Genomic DNA, 19,309 nt, shown 5'->3' with positions numbered 1-19,309 from the left:
TGTGTGTGTGTGTGTGTATGTATATACTAGCTGACGTACCCGGTTGTTTCACTAATCCAATAACGACAATACAAAGTATGTAGCCCTTAACACGGTTTTTGTGCATTTGCAGGGAATACGGAACTATCTTACACACGATCTTGTTTTTAGAAATTTTCAATAAGTTCTGAATACCCAAATTGTGAAGTCAGTTCTGTAATAAAACGAAATTAATTTCTCTCATCACTACTCTTACCAATCTCATATTATAATTAATTTTACTAGCACTACCACTACCACTACCAATTTCACTGTTACTGTTACTACCTTATCATATTTGCCACAATCTTTATCAAGATTTCCGGTACAGGTGGCAGGGATGGAATTCGGCATTCTCATCGCCGAAACGCAAGCAAGTTCTCAACGTTTGAAAAATGGGTAAACCAAAATAGAAATATATCTCATCATCCGAAATTTCATGAGGAAAAGAGAAAAATTATAAAACCTATTATACTCTTACTCTCCATGCAAATGAAATATACAAATGATTTGACCTAGTTCTTAAATTCCTGCATAAGATAACATTGATCCAAATTGCGACCTTAGATAAAAACACAAAATACGCGGCACTGAAGTGAGACAGGGAGAGCAAGCAAGACTTCCACTGAAGATGAGAAACGGAGATTGTATGGAACGAAATTTAGATTCAACTTCAAACGAAGCAACACCGTGACGACGTCGACCAACAAGCTAATTTTCAGCTATGGAAATATACGTAAAGCACAGCAGCAACGTAACCTACCATCTGAAATTTGGTGAGAAAAAGAAAACAAATTAAAAATGTATTTATAATATTCTTCTACATGCAAAAAAGGCGAATAAATAATTTTATCTAGTCCTTAAACTCCTGCATACCATACCATTAGTCTAAACTATTAATGCTGTTGTTCTTGTTCTTATTTTAGTTGTTGTTGTTGTTATATTACTTCGTTTTCTATTAATAATTCTGCTCCTATTTTTATTCAGTGACTTCAGTTACTTTTATACTGTTCAGTCGTCAATTCGTACTGCATATAATTCCCTAAAATATTGATCTTAATTTTATATTTACTTTGCCGTATAAACAACATTTTATAAATATTTCGTCTTTTCTTTACTTCAGGATGAAAAGGATCAAATTATAACAACTAACTGCTGGATTAATCAAGTAAGTCTGTCATCGTTTATTTCTATTTATTTATTTATTCCGTTTTGTTGTTCTGAGAACATTTATTATCCATTTATTCTTACTGATGCGCACAGAAATCGATAACAATATGCACTATTGATCCGTTTCGAAAATCAAGCATCTTTCGTTTTGCATGCAACGTGGGATCAATGAAATGCAACAACACATTTTTCTAAACACACATCTCTTTGTGCCCTTTGTATTCCTAAGTCTAAGAAAACTGCAGATAGTAACATGCTGAGCGACATATATTTATACAAACGCACTGCTTCTATAAAACGTGGAAGAACGGATTGATTCCAATTTTTCTCTATAATAAAAGTAGATCATAAAATAAGAGCGATTTATTAAATACTTCTGTAGCGTCATTACTTTCTTAATTCGCAGTCGGTATTTTAAGAAAATGTCTTGCATTTTATAAATATTGGCTTATATCATAAAAAGCTTATAAGTCCCAGACGTTCAACTCACTATCGGAATATGTGTAGATAAAGATGAAATATCTTAAAAGAACAATGATAAAAGAGACTTTAGCACACACATCTAATACGAAACTACTATGCACATGATGTTGTATAAAACTGATCCTGTTTTTATATTCATATGTTTATGTAGTAGTATGAGAAATTCTGTTTCTTATTTCATTTATACGATGCATATTTTAGATATGTAAGATTAAACAATAAACTATTAAATGAATAATATTAAGATGTTCTGGTAGAAATTAGTTGCAAAATAATCTCTTGCGTGGTAGACGTGTGAATTAAATATCAAGCATGTCTAAAAAAAAATGTAACAATTTCCCATCATATGTGTATAAAATATTCCTAACCAGAGGGCTACAGCAATGATAATTCATATTGTATTATTAAACGTTAGATGTACAAATAATGTTGATTTAAAATTTTAGCATAAGTCCAGCAATTTCGAGGAATGGGTAAGTGGATTACATCGACCCCAGTGCTCATCGTGTATTTATTTCAAATACTCCGAAAGGATGAATGGCAAAGACGAACTCGGAGAAATTTGAACTCAAGTCGTGAAGACGAGTGAAATGCTGTAGCGATAAGATAACTAGAATCAAAAGGACGGCGGGCGGGCTGGCAGAATGGTTAGCAGTTCATGCAAAATGCTTAAAGTAATTTCGTCTGTCTATACGTTCTGAGTTCTAATTCTGCCCAGTTCAGATTTTCCTTTCATCCTTTTGGGGTCGAAACATAAGTATCAGTTATACACTGAGGTCGATGTAATCGACCTAACCCCTTCACCAGATCTGCTGTCTTTGAGTCAAAGTTTGAAACTAATATAATAAATTTGAAGTATTTTGTATTTTACGTGAGGTATGTCATATAAGTTGTCACATCGATGCAGGTACTTCATTCTATCTAATTGAATCCATTACTAGCTTTAGCGAAGAATTGAGTACACAGTAACTTTCGGTGAGCAATGTCCGTTATTTCCATTTATTCGGGATTGGGAATATGTCCTGAATGCTTGAAAACCCATGTAGGTTCAGTTTTGTGAAGTTTCATGTTTAGAAATTATAGTACTTAGAAGAAGATAATCTACATGGCTTCATAATTCTACTCTCGGTGCTTTGGTCAACCCCATGTAGTAGAATCCATTAAGGTCCGAGTAAAGTGCGTACAAACCGGTACCACGTGACAGTGAAGCGAAGTGCTTGATCACAAGGCTTGGCTTATATTGGTGTATTGTTTGTATATTTACAACCCTGCTGCTGCTACTGCTGCTACTACCACTGCTACTACTGCTGATGCTACTACTGCTGCTGCTCTTGTTGCTGCGGCAGTTGATGCTGTTGTTGCTGCTTCCACTTTCAAATAAATCGTACAACGCTTTCCAGTTGATGCTGCTGTTGCTGCGGCAGTTGCTGCAGCTGTTGCAGCGGCAATTGATATTACTGCTGCTGCTTCCACCTTCAAATAAATCGTACATCGCTTTCCAGCTATGACAACGTGCTCGACCATGCAGTTCTGTTATCATTACTAATTTTCTCGTGCAATGTTTTATACCCATTCTAGTTATAATGGAATGGTTTCTACTTCCAAACGTAGAACGTTATACACACCTGTGTAAACTCACCCACCGCACCCAAAATGTTCTTTCGGAACCACTCATCCTCAGACATTTCCCATAATTTCCTCATTTGGGAGATTTATGGTAAATGAATTTCTTGTTCTTATGCCCCCTGCAAAACACTGTTTAAAGATATTCAAGCTGAGCATCAATTGTATAGGGTTCCTCAGTTACTGGAATCGCTCTTGGTGTGTTTCTCTGTTTTCATCTAAAAATTACGCTCCACTGCAAGCCAACGCGGCACATCAGTTATCTCCATTTTGATTTTCTGGAGACTATACATATATTATACATGGAAATTTACGACATAATCTCTTACCATTATACAAAATATGCAGATATAAGTCACTACAAACACCATATTCTTATCCTTAAAAATTATGTTAAGATCGTTGGGGGAAAACACATACAGATTAGTCCAACTGTAAAATCTACATTCTCTGTAGCTTTTGTGGCTATAATAGCACCTCTATTAAATCCAATCGTTCTATCCACCATTGATTTTCCTGTAATATACATTTTATTTAACTTCACCATTCTGTACTAAATATTAATGAGTTCCATCCACCCGAATATGTATTTCCCTGCGTCTAAATTTTGTTGCTGTTTCTATTCAGTAAAGGTATTCACTTCATCAAGTTTTCCTTTCCTTTCGATTTCTGTCTTTAAACTACTGGTATTAATACCACTTTTTACAAAGCTAATAATTTACAGTTTACTCCTTTCATATCAAACATAAATTCAGTAATCTCGTAAAATTATACTCGTTATTTTAAAATCTATTTTAATATCTAATTACACTTCTACTTAAAAATGGAAAATGAGTAGTCTTTTCTTAGCACATTAAAAATTTATTAGATCTTTTTCCGAAATTCAGCTAAAATGAAAGCACGGCCTTTTAATCAATTTTTGTGGTGATTACTGATAATAACATATTTATGAAATGTCAAGCATACGTTGTAACTGAATATTATTCAGGACTGTGAAACTAAATACAATATGCTGCCTTGAGTAGAATATGAGATATCAATTAATATATAAGCATTTACACAAGATAAATCAATTATATTTAATATCTAAGAAAATTACACATGGTAATTTTATCAATTTATATTATATAATTGACTAATTGTATTCAAAACAGCACATGCATACGGTGGGCATTCTTACTGTATGGCTGCGTTCCAAGTAAAAATTAATAATATCCCCAAACGTTCTGATAAAGCGCTGATCTGCTTCAGTGGTTGATGGATGTTTAATAATTTACTATGCAGAATTGGAAAACAGTGAATTCGAGAACATAAAGGAGATAAATGGGTTGCTTACCGATGTAGAAATCTATGCAGATTGTTTGATCTATACCAAGGAGAAATCCAAATATTTCTTAGCTGCATAAAGTTAAATAATATTATATATATGCTTCTTTTGAACAAGGTTTTGTTTATGTTAATAGCATAGAGCAATATGTTCAGATAACTGATACTGATATTATCTATGGTCTCTAGCATCAAACTATCGTTTTTTTTTGTTTTTTTTCTTATCATGTTTTAAACCACACAAATTATATCCATGTAACTACTATACAAATACGCATTAGTGACCCTTCACATTGCAGTTGAACATAAGATTCGGTACTTATCTCTTATTTGTGTTATTGATTTTCTAAGCTCATCGAATTCTGTTTTGGATTCCACACCCAACTTCAATCGTTTCTTGTCTTTAGGAGCGGGAAACATTTCCACCTTGCTATTATATATACATAATTTTATCAGCTTTTGTTTCATATTTGAAAAGCTAAATAACTTTTCATGTGTGACATAACTGGATATTTGTTAATAAAAGTAAACCATAAACTTCATTAAAATTCTCAAGAATTCAGCACATCCACAAGATGTCTATCATAAACTTCATCGTTTATAATTTCTGGAACACATGAAGTGTTTGCCCTCTTGCAACAAGAATTAGGTGCACTTTGAAAGTTTTCAAAGCAAGTTTGAATTTCACAACGATATACATGGTTAACAAAATGTTCATTTTTAACAAAATTTCCAAAGGTTAAGAATAATGCTTACGGCAAAACATTCCTTACCAGCAGTTAGTATTTACAGAATACCCCAGTATATTTGCAATATTCGTAAAGCATCCTAACATTCAAAGTTGAGGCCATCGTGTTGCACCGTCTGAAGCCACCTTCCTGCCAGTTCTTCGATCCGACGCTGATACCAGTTCTTGTACTTTGAAGCGAGAGAACTACACTGAAACTTCCACCTCATCTTGGTTGGGAAAGCATTACGATTGCAAGAGGAGCTCGTTTTCTGTTAACCTATGTCGGATACTTTTGCTGCACAATAGCATACATCCGCTCCAGCTATTCTGAGTACAGGTTGCCATCAATGATTCGAAAGTCCGGAACGAACTTCAATATAACTTAGGTTGGTGGGGGTACTTGATCCTGGTCTTCTCTAAACTATTGGCACAGCGTCCTTATCATGTATTGTTGGTCATCATCGTATTCTTGTGATATAGCTCTTCCTATTACATCTTCACTACCACCATTCATTTTTGTTCTCACTGAGCACGTTATTTGATGGTAAAGTGTTATTTCTATGTTCTACTTTCCTTTTTATCTCTTCTATTTCTATGTCTGTTAACCAACCTTTTGCTCGTGTTGCTCTTGTTGCTCTTCTCACGTCAGCTAACCATTGCTCAATTATTTCGAAGAGTCCTGTCTCATTCCATTTTGCTTTCACTGTTCTTCTTCTTCTTATTATTATTATTGTTGTTGTTGTTGTTGTTGTTGCTGTTGTTGTTGTTGTTGTTGTTGTTGTCATCGTCGTCGTCATTATCCTCATCATCATCCTCATTATTCATATTGTCGGCTTTTTATAGTAATACTTTGACCGAGGGAGTCTTGTTCTTGTTACCTGCAACAAAGTAAAATCAATTGAAGCTAAATAAGGTGTAAAGTGGTGCTTTTAGACAGTGTTATAGAATACTACCTAAGCAAATTTGAACTCAGATCATAAAGAGCCGGAACCATTGCCGCAAGGCTTTTACAAGTAGAAACATTGTTGGCTCTTCGCCAGTGGAGGTATAGTACGGTAAGATGTTGAAAATGGAATTAACAGCTATAAAATGCATCTGATGGTCCTCAAAGGTCTTCAAATGCTCGAAACCATTAACGTTACTGCGAGTTCATCCATAGTTGAACTTCGGTGAAGAACGTAATCGAGGTTGCTCGACATACGGAAACAGCAACCACCAATAGTGGTGGTTTCTGACAAATGAACTGGAAAAACAGAAGAGGGGAAAAGTGCAGAGTAGGCAGCAATTACATATGTAGCAACCATTAACCGCTTTTTTTGCAAAGTAGCATGGGCAGCTATGAAGGTAGCAGAAAACTAAATCACCTTGTACTAGTTTTCAGCACACTTGTAGTCCTAAAATAAGGTATGCTATAGAGAAATGGCAACCAGTCCTTGGTTTGACAAGGAAAAAATACAATTTCTGTGAAGGCTAAAGACACTTAGAAATACCGTGCTTGAACCAGAATGCGGAATGACCATGTCGGCATGTGGACTATGTCACCGTCATGATATTGAACATGAAAGAATCGAAGTAATTTGAAAGAATGCGAAGATCTGATGTGGAGCTTGCAAGCCCAAATTAGAAGGGAAAATCTCAAACTGGCCAGCGTTATGTGCGTTAGCTGTAGGTTTCTCTTAAGGCGCTCGGCCTCTTGTTCGATCCAGTCTACAGATGTTGTCACTCTGACATGCGTAGTATTGTACTAGCGAATAAGCACAACCGAACACGAGTCTTTTCTTGTTGGGAGGATGATCATTACGAACTGGATGTAAGCATGATTAGCTTTTCGGTCATGCGGTACCGACTTCGATCCTATCATTTGAGATGTTGAGCCAATTTTTGTCAATGAATTAAACGAAACACCATGTGTAAACCCGTTGGGGAAATTCACCTACAATAGAGAGGTTATGTCACACTGATCCGGCTTAAAAACTGTGTTAATATTCCATGTCTATGAAATACACCGCTACTAATATCTTAATTTAACGAGTCAGATTGTCCGTTGATTGAACACAGGATACTCATCATCGAACCCTACAGAGAATCTACTGAGCATTAATAAAAATGGCCTCATTAAGCTTTCAATGTCCAGCTTCCCTTTCTATGACCATAACATCATAGTACTGACATCACTCCTCATATTTTGAAACGGAAGAACAATAAGCACCGATTCATATTTTGTTTGTTTTGTTTTAACCTGAATCTACAGCTTACAAACTGCCACTCCGATATAAGATCCAATCCCATTAATACATGTTCTGTGATTCCCAAATTATGCCTATTACCATATGTCCATAATGTGGGTGTTTTACTTAACTAGTATCCAAGCATTGTTTTCCTTATGGGTACGGATTCTCTGATGGTCATATTTTTTTAGCGAAGATCACGTACATATGCAGTCCGTTCTCAGCGATCAGCCGATTAATTGCCGTAACATTACTAAGAGCTCAATGCATTAGAAAGAATATCTTATTGCTTCGGGGAAAACATACTTAGAGGGATGATTGCAAAGTCAGAATCTATTAAAGCCTGGGGCAGAGCCGTTATCGATTAGATTTTTTATATACTTCTAAGAGTTAGCATTTCCGATTCCTGTTTTGCTGTATCTGTACTTTCCATGAAACATTTCATTCCGCTGTCGGCTTTGGTAGTATTCGGTAGGACCACTAAGTGTTGCACAAAAATAGACTCCAGCATTCAACTTTCTTCTAAGTGGTATAAATAGTTCACTCGCCCGTGACTGTTTTGTCAGCAACTGGGGGACAGTAAACAAGAGAGCAGAATAGATACTGTGAACAAGATTTTTCATTTTGAAATCTAAGCGGTTGCCGCTGTTGAATATCCCATAATACTCTTTACCTGCTTTCGACAATTTGGACTGTGAATACTATCCCATCCATTCGGAGTAAACTGCACAACATTAGCAGTTGCTAAGCGCCCTACGCTTATATAAAGTAAGCTGTAAACACAGTACACATACACTGTATGCCAGCTCAATCTCAGTTTATAAGGGTAGTCACCAATAACAATATTCGTTTCAACTGTCAACAGATAGAGGTAGAGAAATTTGAGATTTATGGATTAACGATTTATCAAATCTGTCAATCAGTGACATACGTGAGTTCTGTGGAGGTACTTGGCTGATATGTCGCAATTAATATGCTATCCCAAAATGTATCAGTAGATAGGAGCAACGTTACTTCTTTTCTGTTGATAGTGGATTTCAAAGTGGAATTACTATAATCAGAGGCAAATGTTAAACCGTTGTTTCCAGTTTACCCGCCTTTATTTATATACTGTAATGTAGAATCTAAAACTGTTTTATCACTTACAAATTTCACAGGTGTCTATGTGTATATATATAGAGAGAGAGAGAGAAAAAAAAAAGAAAGAAAGAAAGAAAGAAAGAAAGAAAGAAAGAAAGAAAGAAAGAAAGAGAGGGGGTCATACATGTACACACAAACATACAAACAAAGACACAATCACTTACACACACTAGCACACTCGCTGTTTTCTTTTCTCTGACTCTGATGCGGACATTGTCTAACTATAAAATTATTACTAACTACTGGGTGACTGTGTGACTGTGTATATACATGACAGACTCCGAGAGCATAAGCTGTTTGATAATACTCAAAATAGTTTCCAACATTCACTAATAGCTTCACTCATGATGTCTAATAACATCGCAATATATAAATATAACTGATGTTTCTGTTTCCATCATATTAAAGGGATCATATTGACTTACATTCAACATTTTCTGTATATTCAAAAAATTCAAGTTAATTGATTTCATTGTATCTGACTCCTTTGCTTGCTGTTTGTAATTTACAAACGTCACCCGAAGAACTTTTGTGAACTAATTGATAGAAAATCTCAGTTAATAGAGGCTTCAAGTTCCATTATATTGCATATTTGAAAGCACAGTGTGTATGAATTATTTAGAAAGCTCTCCTCGGGTTTTCCTCTCGTCATATTATTGAAGATATGTAGCTTAGCACAGAACCAAAGCAGTAGAAATGAAGACACAATCTGAGATTTTGTTATGTGAAGAAATTTACTAAACCAATATATAATTGAACACATTCAAGAATATATTGTATGCTATTCATATTTGTTTATTATAGACGAGAATTGTTGAGAAAATACGTTAGTTGACTATCCATCCGAGATAATAACGAGACACAACTACCATCATTCCTTCACAGCAGTTTGTTCTTGGAAACATGCAAGGTCAAACTACTTCTCGTCATGCATACATATTAAGTTGTAGCAATCTTTTATCTCTTGGTTGCTTTAATTCCGTGTACCTTCTTTCTTTAACAGCCAACAGAAAGCATTTATTAAACCAAAAATATCAATACTTTTGTTGATCAAAAAAAAAAAAAAGAACTAAAAGGTTTATTCTTGGAATTTTTTCCAGTTGACTGACTTTGTAGTGAATATCTCAACCTGTATTGGCTGGTACAATATAAAACTAAATCGATCGATTCTCCTCTTCTGACCTAATCCTAACAGATAAGCCTTTAGTATCTTGCAATATTCTGACTTTTCATAAACCAATCAACAAAGTAAGCAGTATTGACTCAGTGCCTAATCCTCTCCGTTTGTTGACTCTTCAATGCGATCAAAAAATAGAAGTGACTTACAAGGAATGCACGCTTTGAAGTAGTAGTAGTCACTTTATTATACACTGTTGTTAATTTACATTCATTTCTCTCCCATCTGCTTCTCTTCATTTTTATGGCATTTCATTCTTTTCCATTTACTAATTTCTATTAAACTTTGATCTTACATGTTCTTTATGATTCTTTTCTCTCAGTCGATTCTTTGGTAAAGTTCTCTGTTTTCACTCACCAAATTGTTAACTTTCTTTCATCTCTTTCTTTTTCCTGTCAATCTGAAGCTACTTTTTCGTTTTCTTTTCCATTTTTCTTTGTCATTCCATTTTATCATTCTTTTCCACTTCTTGCTTTTGTTATTATTTTAGCACCAAATCTAAGTTCACTGTGACTTTGACACATATCCGCATACGCGCGCGCCTACACATGTGCTACACACACACACACACACACACGCACACACACACACACACGCACTCACTCACACACACAGGTGCACATGATCAAAGACCAGGTGATACCGGTCGTTAGTGGTGAGTCAAATTCCAGGTGGTTTCTTATTGCCCAGCAACAGTCTCACTTCTAGTATCTTAAATATTCATCTAAGCACATGTTATGGCTATTAACAAAATGAAATTTTGAGATAAAAACCTAAGCATGTAAATAATGTAAACCAAGGCAATGTTATTCAGTGAAAAATGTTTTTTTCTGTTTTCATAATTCTGTATATAGTATACTGTCTACCCGTTTTCTTTCTTTGTGTATATTATACACAAATACAAAAAGACACACACATTCAATGGCGCATCACCTCAACTTTTTTTTTATTATTTCTGAACACAGTTCCAATAGTACGTCTAGTAAACACATAGTTAGTCTCGTTGGGAACAAAGCCACCCTAGGAAAATTAGATTCAGTTGCGTTAACTTTTAACATCTCGTCTGAGTTTGCTTACTGATCAGATCTAAATATTAATGTAAAGTTGACGATGCAAGTGAATATCAGCACAGTGTTGCCGACATTCAGTTCGTAAACGAAATTACAATTCCATGTTTAATAAACATACATGGTCTACAGCCAGCTGAAATGTCAATTTTGGGCTTAATGGAATCTATGTCTATTCAATATTTCAGCATGGCTGCTAAAGACTTACTTAATCTAGATAAGTTTCAACATATAGTATAATGACTCAGGAAAAAAACAGAGAATTCAATAATTTTTACACTTTCTTCCGTTATCTTTCCTAAATTTGTAATTTGCATGCATGTAGATATGCATACGTACATGAATATATATGCATGCTGGCCCATGATAAGTGTATCAAGTACATTTCGCATCAAAGAAACTACGTTTGCTACTGTAAAAGTTCACATTTTGCTATACATGAATCGCTTGGGGGTCCCGTGATTTTTGTCTTCAGACGTTTTATCCTCTTTTTCTTTATTTTTCAATCATACTTCAGAAACGTATATTACATGCATGCCCTTTTTCATCATATCATTGTAACAAACTGCTCGCAACTCTTTAGGAACCTGTAGAAATAAAAAAAAGAACTTTTGTATAGTCAAGCATCTTTCAAAGACTCGAAGTACTTTGCTATAATGTATATATGAGGACAACTACAAGTGTACAAATACACATATATATATACTTGCAAAGCACAAATTAATCGTGTTTGAGTAGGCATTGCAGTTGCCGCCCCATATATGTAGGGGACACGCGGGCTAAATTATCAATAGATAATTGAAAAGGATATAAGTTAATGAAGATTCGGCTGCAATCTGTAACAGACAAGTAGTGGGAACTTGCTTTGGCAATTACCCAGTGGAAGACTGGTGGGTCGTTACCCTGCTTCATTTCATTCATCATCTGTACATGTTATACATCGGGTCTTTTTTCTAACTTTGTTATCTCGTCATAGTCCACATCAGGTGTGCTCTGAAGGCAAGTGTGTAATTCTAACATGACTTGTAGCAGAGGAATCACACAATAACTTCGAGTACAATTGTATATGATTCGTTGTTTTTCTACGTCATATCAAGCGCTGGCAACCCCTCAAAAGGGTTTTCCAAACTGTTGCAAAATAGACTAAAAGGTAACCCTCGTTAACGTTAATACACTGCCATCTTTTTCATTCGCAAGTAACATTCTCTTATTATTTTTCTCAATTAACTTTTAGTTATTAACAATTTGTGTGTCGTCTTTTCGTCACTGTAACTGCGAAAGAAGTTAAATAAAAAGTTATTTTGTTGAAGGTTTAGAAAATAGGAATTTCGTGAATGTAATTGGCTTTATAGTCGATAGAAAGTATCATGTGTATGTATGTGTGTGTGTGTGTGTGCTTATGCGTACGTAATGTACGCATAAACATTTATACACATACAGACACACACACATACCTTCATATATACACACACACACACACACACACACACACAACCACACACACACACACACACACACACACACACACACACACACACACACACACACACATATATATATATATATATATATATATATATATATATATATACATACATATATATATGAACTGATCTCGTGTATTTCGTTTTTTGCTTTTCATAGTCTATAAAGAAGTATTTTCAAAGGGAGATGATCGAGAAAATGTTATATGTACTCACGCAATCGCGCTGTGGGATGTAGCTGATATTTCTTTTTCTGTTTCGCTTTGTTTTGTTTGTTTGTTGTTTTTTTTTATTTTTATCTTTAATTGTATTCCACTTCGTGTAGAATGTTCTGTCAGCGCCGTCCATAATGGAAGATTTACAATTTGTACTAATCTTTATTGTGAGTTTGTAAAGTTTATAAATGAACGTCAGAAACTCAAATCAAATAACACATAGAAGCAGAGGCAGTATTTTTAATGGAGTCGCTAGCAATCTTCTCGTATATTTGTTCTTAGAATTGAATCTATTCCAAAAATAAGTGCCGTTAAGAAAGGAACTGTATTCATTGAGTGATTTTGTTTGAATAAGAGATTTCAATTTGTGTCCAGCATCCGATAAAGAAGACAAGAGAACACAATTATTTCGTAAACTCAAGAAAAACGTTTGTTGAACATAATTAAACAGATATAAGAATAGCAATCGAGTATATCAATATAACATCAGATTGAATGAAAAGTTTAGCTTAGCTGCCAGGATTTTACAAATTTTCGTGCTGCTGCAACTTACAATAACATTCTATATATAAACAGCCGTTTTAGTGGGAATGTTTGAGATTAAAAATTGTTCGACTGGAGTCACTAAGTATTTCTGCCAGAATGCAAATAAAATATGGCCTCTATGAACTACAACTTTGTAAATAAATTCGATAAATATAATGTTTTCAGTGAATTCTATGGGAGCTCAAACACCAGTTTTTAAGCACATACGCACGCACACGCACACGCACACGCACACGCACACACACACATACACACACACACACACACACACACACACACACACACACACACACACACACACAAACTCACATACATACATCTACACACAAGTTCTTTTAGTCATTGGCCCCTGGCCATGCTGGTGTAAATCCGTGAAGGGCTTAGTCGAACACGTCGCCTCTACTATTGACTTTCTTAAATCTGGTATTTATTCTATCGTTTTATGCCAGACCGCTAAGTCACGGGGAAGTACACAAACGAAAATCTGTTGTGCAGCATTGGTAGTGGGCAAATACTACATACACATACGTAAAGACAAACAAATATATACATATAATTTATGTCTGTCTGTTGGTCTTGTGTGGGTAACTTTTCAAGAGCAGAACCTAATTATGCCTAGCTATTGAAGCTGAAAAATAGTTCGGCGTTCTATACTTTGCGTCCGAAGGAATCTTTCAGATTATACATTATTGTAAGGGTTCCATAAATTTAAAATTCAAATACTAACGAATCAAATGTAAAGATTCGAATTCCTTTTCTATAATGCAAATTTATAAAATTATAATACTTATCATTCTAAGGTCATGGTTCATGGATGCACTTACAGTTGTGTCTTTCGGATACACTGCAATTCGTTGAAATCCTATTCATGTATAAGTACAGACATATATATCAAACATACATAAACACTTACATACAGAGACAGGCAGGCATACTTACTGAAAGACATACACAGAAAAGAATGACATATTGATATGAATGAATGTATATAAGTGCATATGCTTTTCTACTCAAGGCACCAGGCCTGAAAATTTTGGGGAGGGGACCAGTCGATTATATCTACTCCGGTACGCAACTGGTACGTAATTTATCGACCCCGAAAGGATGAAAGGCAAAGTCGACCTCGGCGGAGTTGAACTCAGAACGTAAAGACAGACGAAATACCGCTAAGCATTTCGCCCGAGCTAACGTTTCTGCCAGCTCGCCGCCTTTGCATATGCTGTAATAGATAACACGATAATAGATAAGTGCATATGTAAGAGATAATAGATAAGTTCAAATGCATATACATGCATACGTGAGCGTGTGTGCGTGTTTGAGCGCGTGCACAAGTGCGTGTGTTTGAAAGAGTGTGTTTGTGAGCACTCAGTATGCCAAAAACTGAATGCAGACAAACGAAACGTGTCGTAAAAGATAACTCAAAGAGGTTGAAGTAGGATTTGCAATCCATCATATTATAATCCATAACAGCAGCAATAACGTTGAATTGAAGGGTTAATGCTTGAGTGGTGCAAGGATGTCATCTTTCAGGAGTAGGAAATACCGAAAATGGTAGATGCAGAAACGTGCTTCAACAGTGCAAGGTCCTGCCCAAACCTGACCATGAACTTTCAAGAATTTTTTCATAAGTAATGAACTAATAAGCAAGTATAGTTTGCATACACTTCTGCTATTTGCTTTAAGTGTGTATATATTCACGAAGAGACATAGATACTCACCCGTTCCACCTCATTTTATCCAGAATAGCATTCAAGATTTTAATGTTGGAGTAGTGAACGACTTTACTACAACCATCCTGTTATGTATTACAGCATAATGGAAAGAGACTAATGCTAAAAAAATTCTTGATTCATGACATGACGCGATGCTGATTTGAGTATTGCAACTAATGGCATACAGATCATAAGTCAGGAACATTTATTGCTATGCTTTGACTGATTTTGTGTCATAGTGTGTGTGTGAGTGTGTGTGCGCGTATGTATATAAATGAATATAAGTATCCGTATTGTTGTCACAGTAACAAAACTGCAGCATGCAGAGTGAAGCCGCCTGGCAGAGAGTGACATTGAAGTCTACTATGCATGTCCACTACGTTTTATCGTTCTAATTCACTTCCGCCGTTTACAACAGCGCTTGGAAGGAACGTGTATAGCGTATGCTCGTCGCATTGACCAGACAGAGGAAGTTGAACAGAGAATCTGCAACAAATTTTGTCAAAAGCCTGGTGATACCTACTCAGAAGCCTACGCGATGTTGCAGAAAGTGTATAGAAAGGAGTGTATGAGCCACATACAAGTGTACAAGTGGTTCAGACGTTTCCAAGACATCCGAAAAAATGTCGATATTAATGAAGGTTCTGGAAAACCTGCAACCAGCAGAACTGAGAAAAACATCGCAGATGTCCCTGCAGCTGTGAGGGGGAATCGTCGAATCATCATCTGTGAGTTATCAGAGAATGTGCAGATTAGTTATGGTTCAGTTCAGTCCATTCTTACTGAAGATTTGAGTGCGAGATGCGTGTCTTCCAAGTTTGTGCCAAAGCTGCTTTCAACTGAACAAGAAGACACTTGGGTTTCATAGCACAAAATCTCCTTGATTTTGTCGAAAACGATGAAAACATTTTGTAAACGGACATAACGGGTGATGAATCGCAGTTCTATGGCTATGACCCTGAAACAAAGCCTCGGTTTTCGCAGTGGAAGAGCCCAACTTCTCCGAGACCGAAGAAAGCACGAATGAGTCGAAGCAATGTGAAGACGCTGTTGACCACTTTCTTCGACTACAAGAGGATTGTTCATCATAAGTGTACTTCACCTGGTCAGACAGTAAAGATGCAGTACTACCATAATGTTTTGCGGCGTTTGCGGGACGGTATTCGTTGGAAAAGGCCAGAATTGCAAGCGTTCGGTGAGTGGCAATTGCACCATGACAACGCACCTGCTCATTCAGCGCAGCTTCTGCAGCAGTGTTTGGCTAAACACAGCATTGCCCAGGTCGGACAGCCATTGTTGTCCCCAGATGTCGCTCCTTGCGACATTTTCGTCTTTCCAAAAATCAAATCCCTCTTGAAAGGAAGAAGTTTTCAGGATATCGAGGAAATCGAAGTGAATGCGATGAGGTAGCTCCTGATTATCCCAGAAATCGAACTCCAAGAATTCTTCCATCAGTGGAAACAGCATTGCATTAAGTTCGTGGCTTCCGAAAGGGACGACGTTGAAGGAGATTAAATACCAAATTGGTAGGTGTTGTTTTTATAGCACCAGACCGGATACGTACTGATCATACCTCGTATATATATATATATATATATATATAATTTATTTAGGCAGCACTAAGCAAATGTATACATGTAAACATATGAATGTATTCATATGTATGTATGTATGTATGTGTGTATGTATGTACACAACCACACACACACACACACACACACACACACACACACACACACCAAAACACACATATGTAAAACCGAATTTGAGGGAATAGAGTAGGTAAAATGCGATCTACATATATTTCCTAGCTAGCAGAACCTCAGAAGTAAAAATTACTCTACGAGGGTTACTCGGCCAGCTACTCATTGGGTTACATTGTCGTCAAGAGATCCTGAGTTAACTAGCAGAAGATTTGACTTAAAACTAAGTTCGGCCTGATGTGTAGCTAGTGAAGTTCCCCTCTTTGAGCAATTATTAGGTCCGAGATTCTGTTAGCTAGGAAACATATGTAGCCTAGATTTCACCTGCTTCATTCCCTCAGCTGGGATTTTTATTGCCATTCATAGCAACCCTACATGCTAAATTTGAACTATAAAATCGTTGAGCTTATCAAACTTCGATGTAGGAAAAATCTACAACCGTCTACGCCAATAGACTTTATTGTTCCTGAAGTTCTCTTTTATACCTACTAGGGACTGTAGTAGGAACATGAGAACATAAGTTCGTCTAATGCATAGTCACGATATGCTCAAACGGTTGGAATTAGTAAAGAAGGCCACTCAGGCGTGAGGAGACTACTGCGAGCCAGTCGTATGTGCGTGTATGTATGTCTGCGTGTGTGTAGTATGTAGTGTGTGTGTCAAGTGTGTGCAAGCGTGTTTGCATAAAGGTTTCAGGTGTGTGTATGGTGTGTGAGTTTGAGCGTGTGTGTGTGTGTGTGTGTGTGTGCATACACATATAAATGCATTTGTATATATACATTTCAGTACCCTGAATCACTAATTGTGACTGAGTGTACCGAAGCACCTATATTGCAGGAAATTAGAATTAAAACCTCTTAATGCTGCAATTAGCGTGCAATATATAGACACTGACAAGGGAGATAACCACCTCATGAGGGTCTCTAGAATCACTACACATTAGTTTCACCTTACAGTCGTAGGCTCGTCAGTACTGACTACTCAAACGCACGCTCGTTTGGCTAAATCCGGCTGTCAGTGTATCTCTTGCCTTCATTCCCAGTAGACCACCAGTGCACGACCTGCGGCAGGAACTTTTGAGATAGCATCGGCCTTACCAACCACAGGCGGATGCACCGTGACCCACCTTCTTCTGCCGTGTGATGTCCTTCGTCATTGTCTACAATGGAGGATGAACATTATTGTGTAATAGAAATCTTGTCCGGAACGTACTAATCATTTCTCCGAATGTGTGTCAAATTCTTCGGCAGACTGCTTAACTCAGCTAAGCTTTGCCAAATTGTAGCTAACACTTCTTAGGCATATATTTAACTTGCATTTTTTCTTTTTGTGTGTTGTTTCATTTATATACGAATACAAATAGAGTATAATTTGTAAGTAGTTTAGTCAGTGCGTGGTTGGTAACTAGAGGTGGTTTGCCTTTTTTTTTTATTAAATTGTTCAAATGTACATCTTTACTTCTGTTTATGTCTCTCAAAATAAGAAGGAATAATGAATAATTACAATTTTAAATGCTCAAAACATGATAACACTTTCAAACGGTTGACAGTTCTAGTTGTTGAAAATAATTTTTATCGCTATATTTTCCTTTATATTCTCTAAAGCAATAAAATAGCAAAAGCTGATAACATTAATAAATTTGTTGATAAATAGTGTGAAATATGTTAAATACAAGAAAACTTGTAAATATGAGAAAAGAAACCTTTTATCATGGTTGTAAGATGAATAAGTTGGTGGGTAGAAAGTCTTAAATATATAGGAAAGGTGTCGAGTGAGTAGATTATTCACCAGTATATTATTGCTACTTATTTTATCGAGGTACAAAAGATGACAAGGAAAGACATCACCGTCAGAGGTTTAACCTAGAAAGTAAACGGACTCAAATAACTAATGTTTTGCTAGACGTTCTACAGATTGTACGTTCTTATTTGAGAAAGACAAAGGAAGCTAAAACAATACACTGAGATGTCAGATTTTATTAAGAAACCAAATTCAATTTTACAATTGATGCAGACACTCATGTGTATATTTGTTGCAACAACATTACACTTAGTACACATGCACCACGCTGAAATTGTTTGCATGAATTTGGTTACGAGACATATCGTAACCCAAAATCTAGTCTAACAAATAACAAACCAAAAGTGAAAAATTGCATTTCAATACCAGGAAGAAATATATTAAAAGGGTGATTTGATACGAATTGCTTAAAACTATAGATTATAGGCGGAATCCAGGTACAACTATAGGTTTAATAACAAGAAGCATAAAGGAAATCCATTAGTTCAAATATCTTTCAATGTATTTTTTTAGAGTGTGATTAGCTACAATTTTCTATCGTGTTTTAATTTTTTCCTGTTTACAGCATATGTTATATTTCCGTTAGCTGTAGCTGTTGATTTTACTGTTATTCTAGTAATGTGTTGTTTAAAGATTTCTTTGCATCTATTAGAAATCAATATTATTTTTAAAATGTCAGAAATCTATATTTCTCTACTTCTGTTAGGAGCAATCATTACCGTCATTAAAGTAAAAAGGATTTAATAATTGCACGTGCGTCATATGTTAACCCAAAATATGTATAGCATAATTATATCTATTTGTAAACTATTATCGCTGCGCCTGTTTATACGTTTCATATTTTCAATCAAGTTATACATACATACAAATATATATATATATATATA

The 19,309-nt window shown here is 35.8% G+C and overlaps 1 protein-coding gene across 1 annotated transcript in view; it reads left to right on the top strand.

Moving 5' to 3' along the window:
- Positions 1-19,309, top strand: part of LOC106873299 (neuronal acetylcholine receptor subunit alpha-10) — a 1,066,434-nt gene that overhangs the window by 712,171 nt on the left and 334,954 nt on the right. The window contains exon 7 of the mRNA XM_052975253.1: positions 1,142-1,186. Within this exon, the coding sequence (XP_052831213.1) occupies positions 1,142-1,186 (45 nt within the window). The remainder of the gene's footprint in view (positions 1-1,141; positions 1,187-19,309) is intronic.

This window comes from Octopus bimaculoides, chromosome 1 (assembly GCF_001194135.2).
Source record: "Octopus bimaculoides isolate UCB-OBI-ISO-001 chromosome 1, ASM119413v2, whole genome shotgun sequence".
In the NCBI taxonomy this organism is placed as follows: domain Eukaryota; kingdom Metazoa; phylum Mollusca; class Cephalopoda; order Octopoda; family Octopodidae; genus Octopus; species Octopus bimaculoides.
The sequence above is the reverse complement of the archived record's forward strand: the minus strand, read 5'-3'. Positions and strand labels throughout refer to the sequence as shown.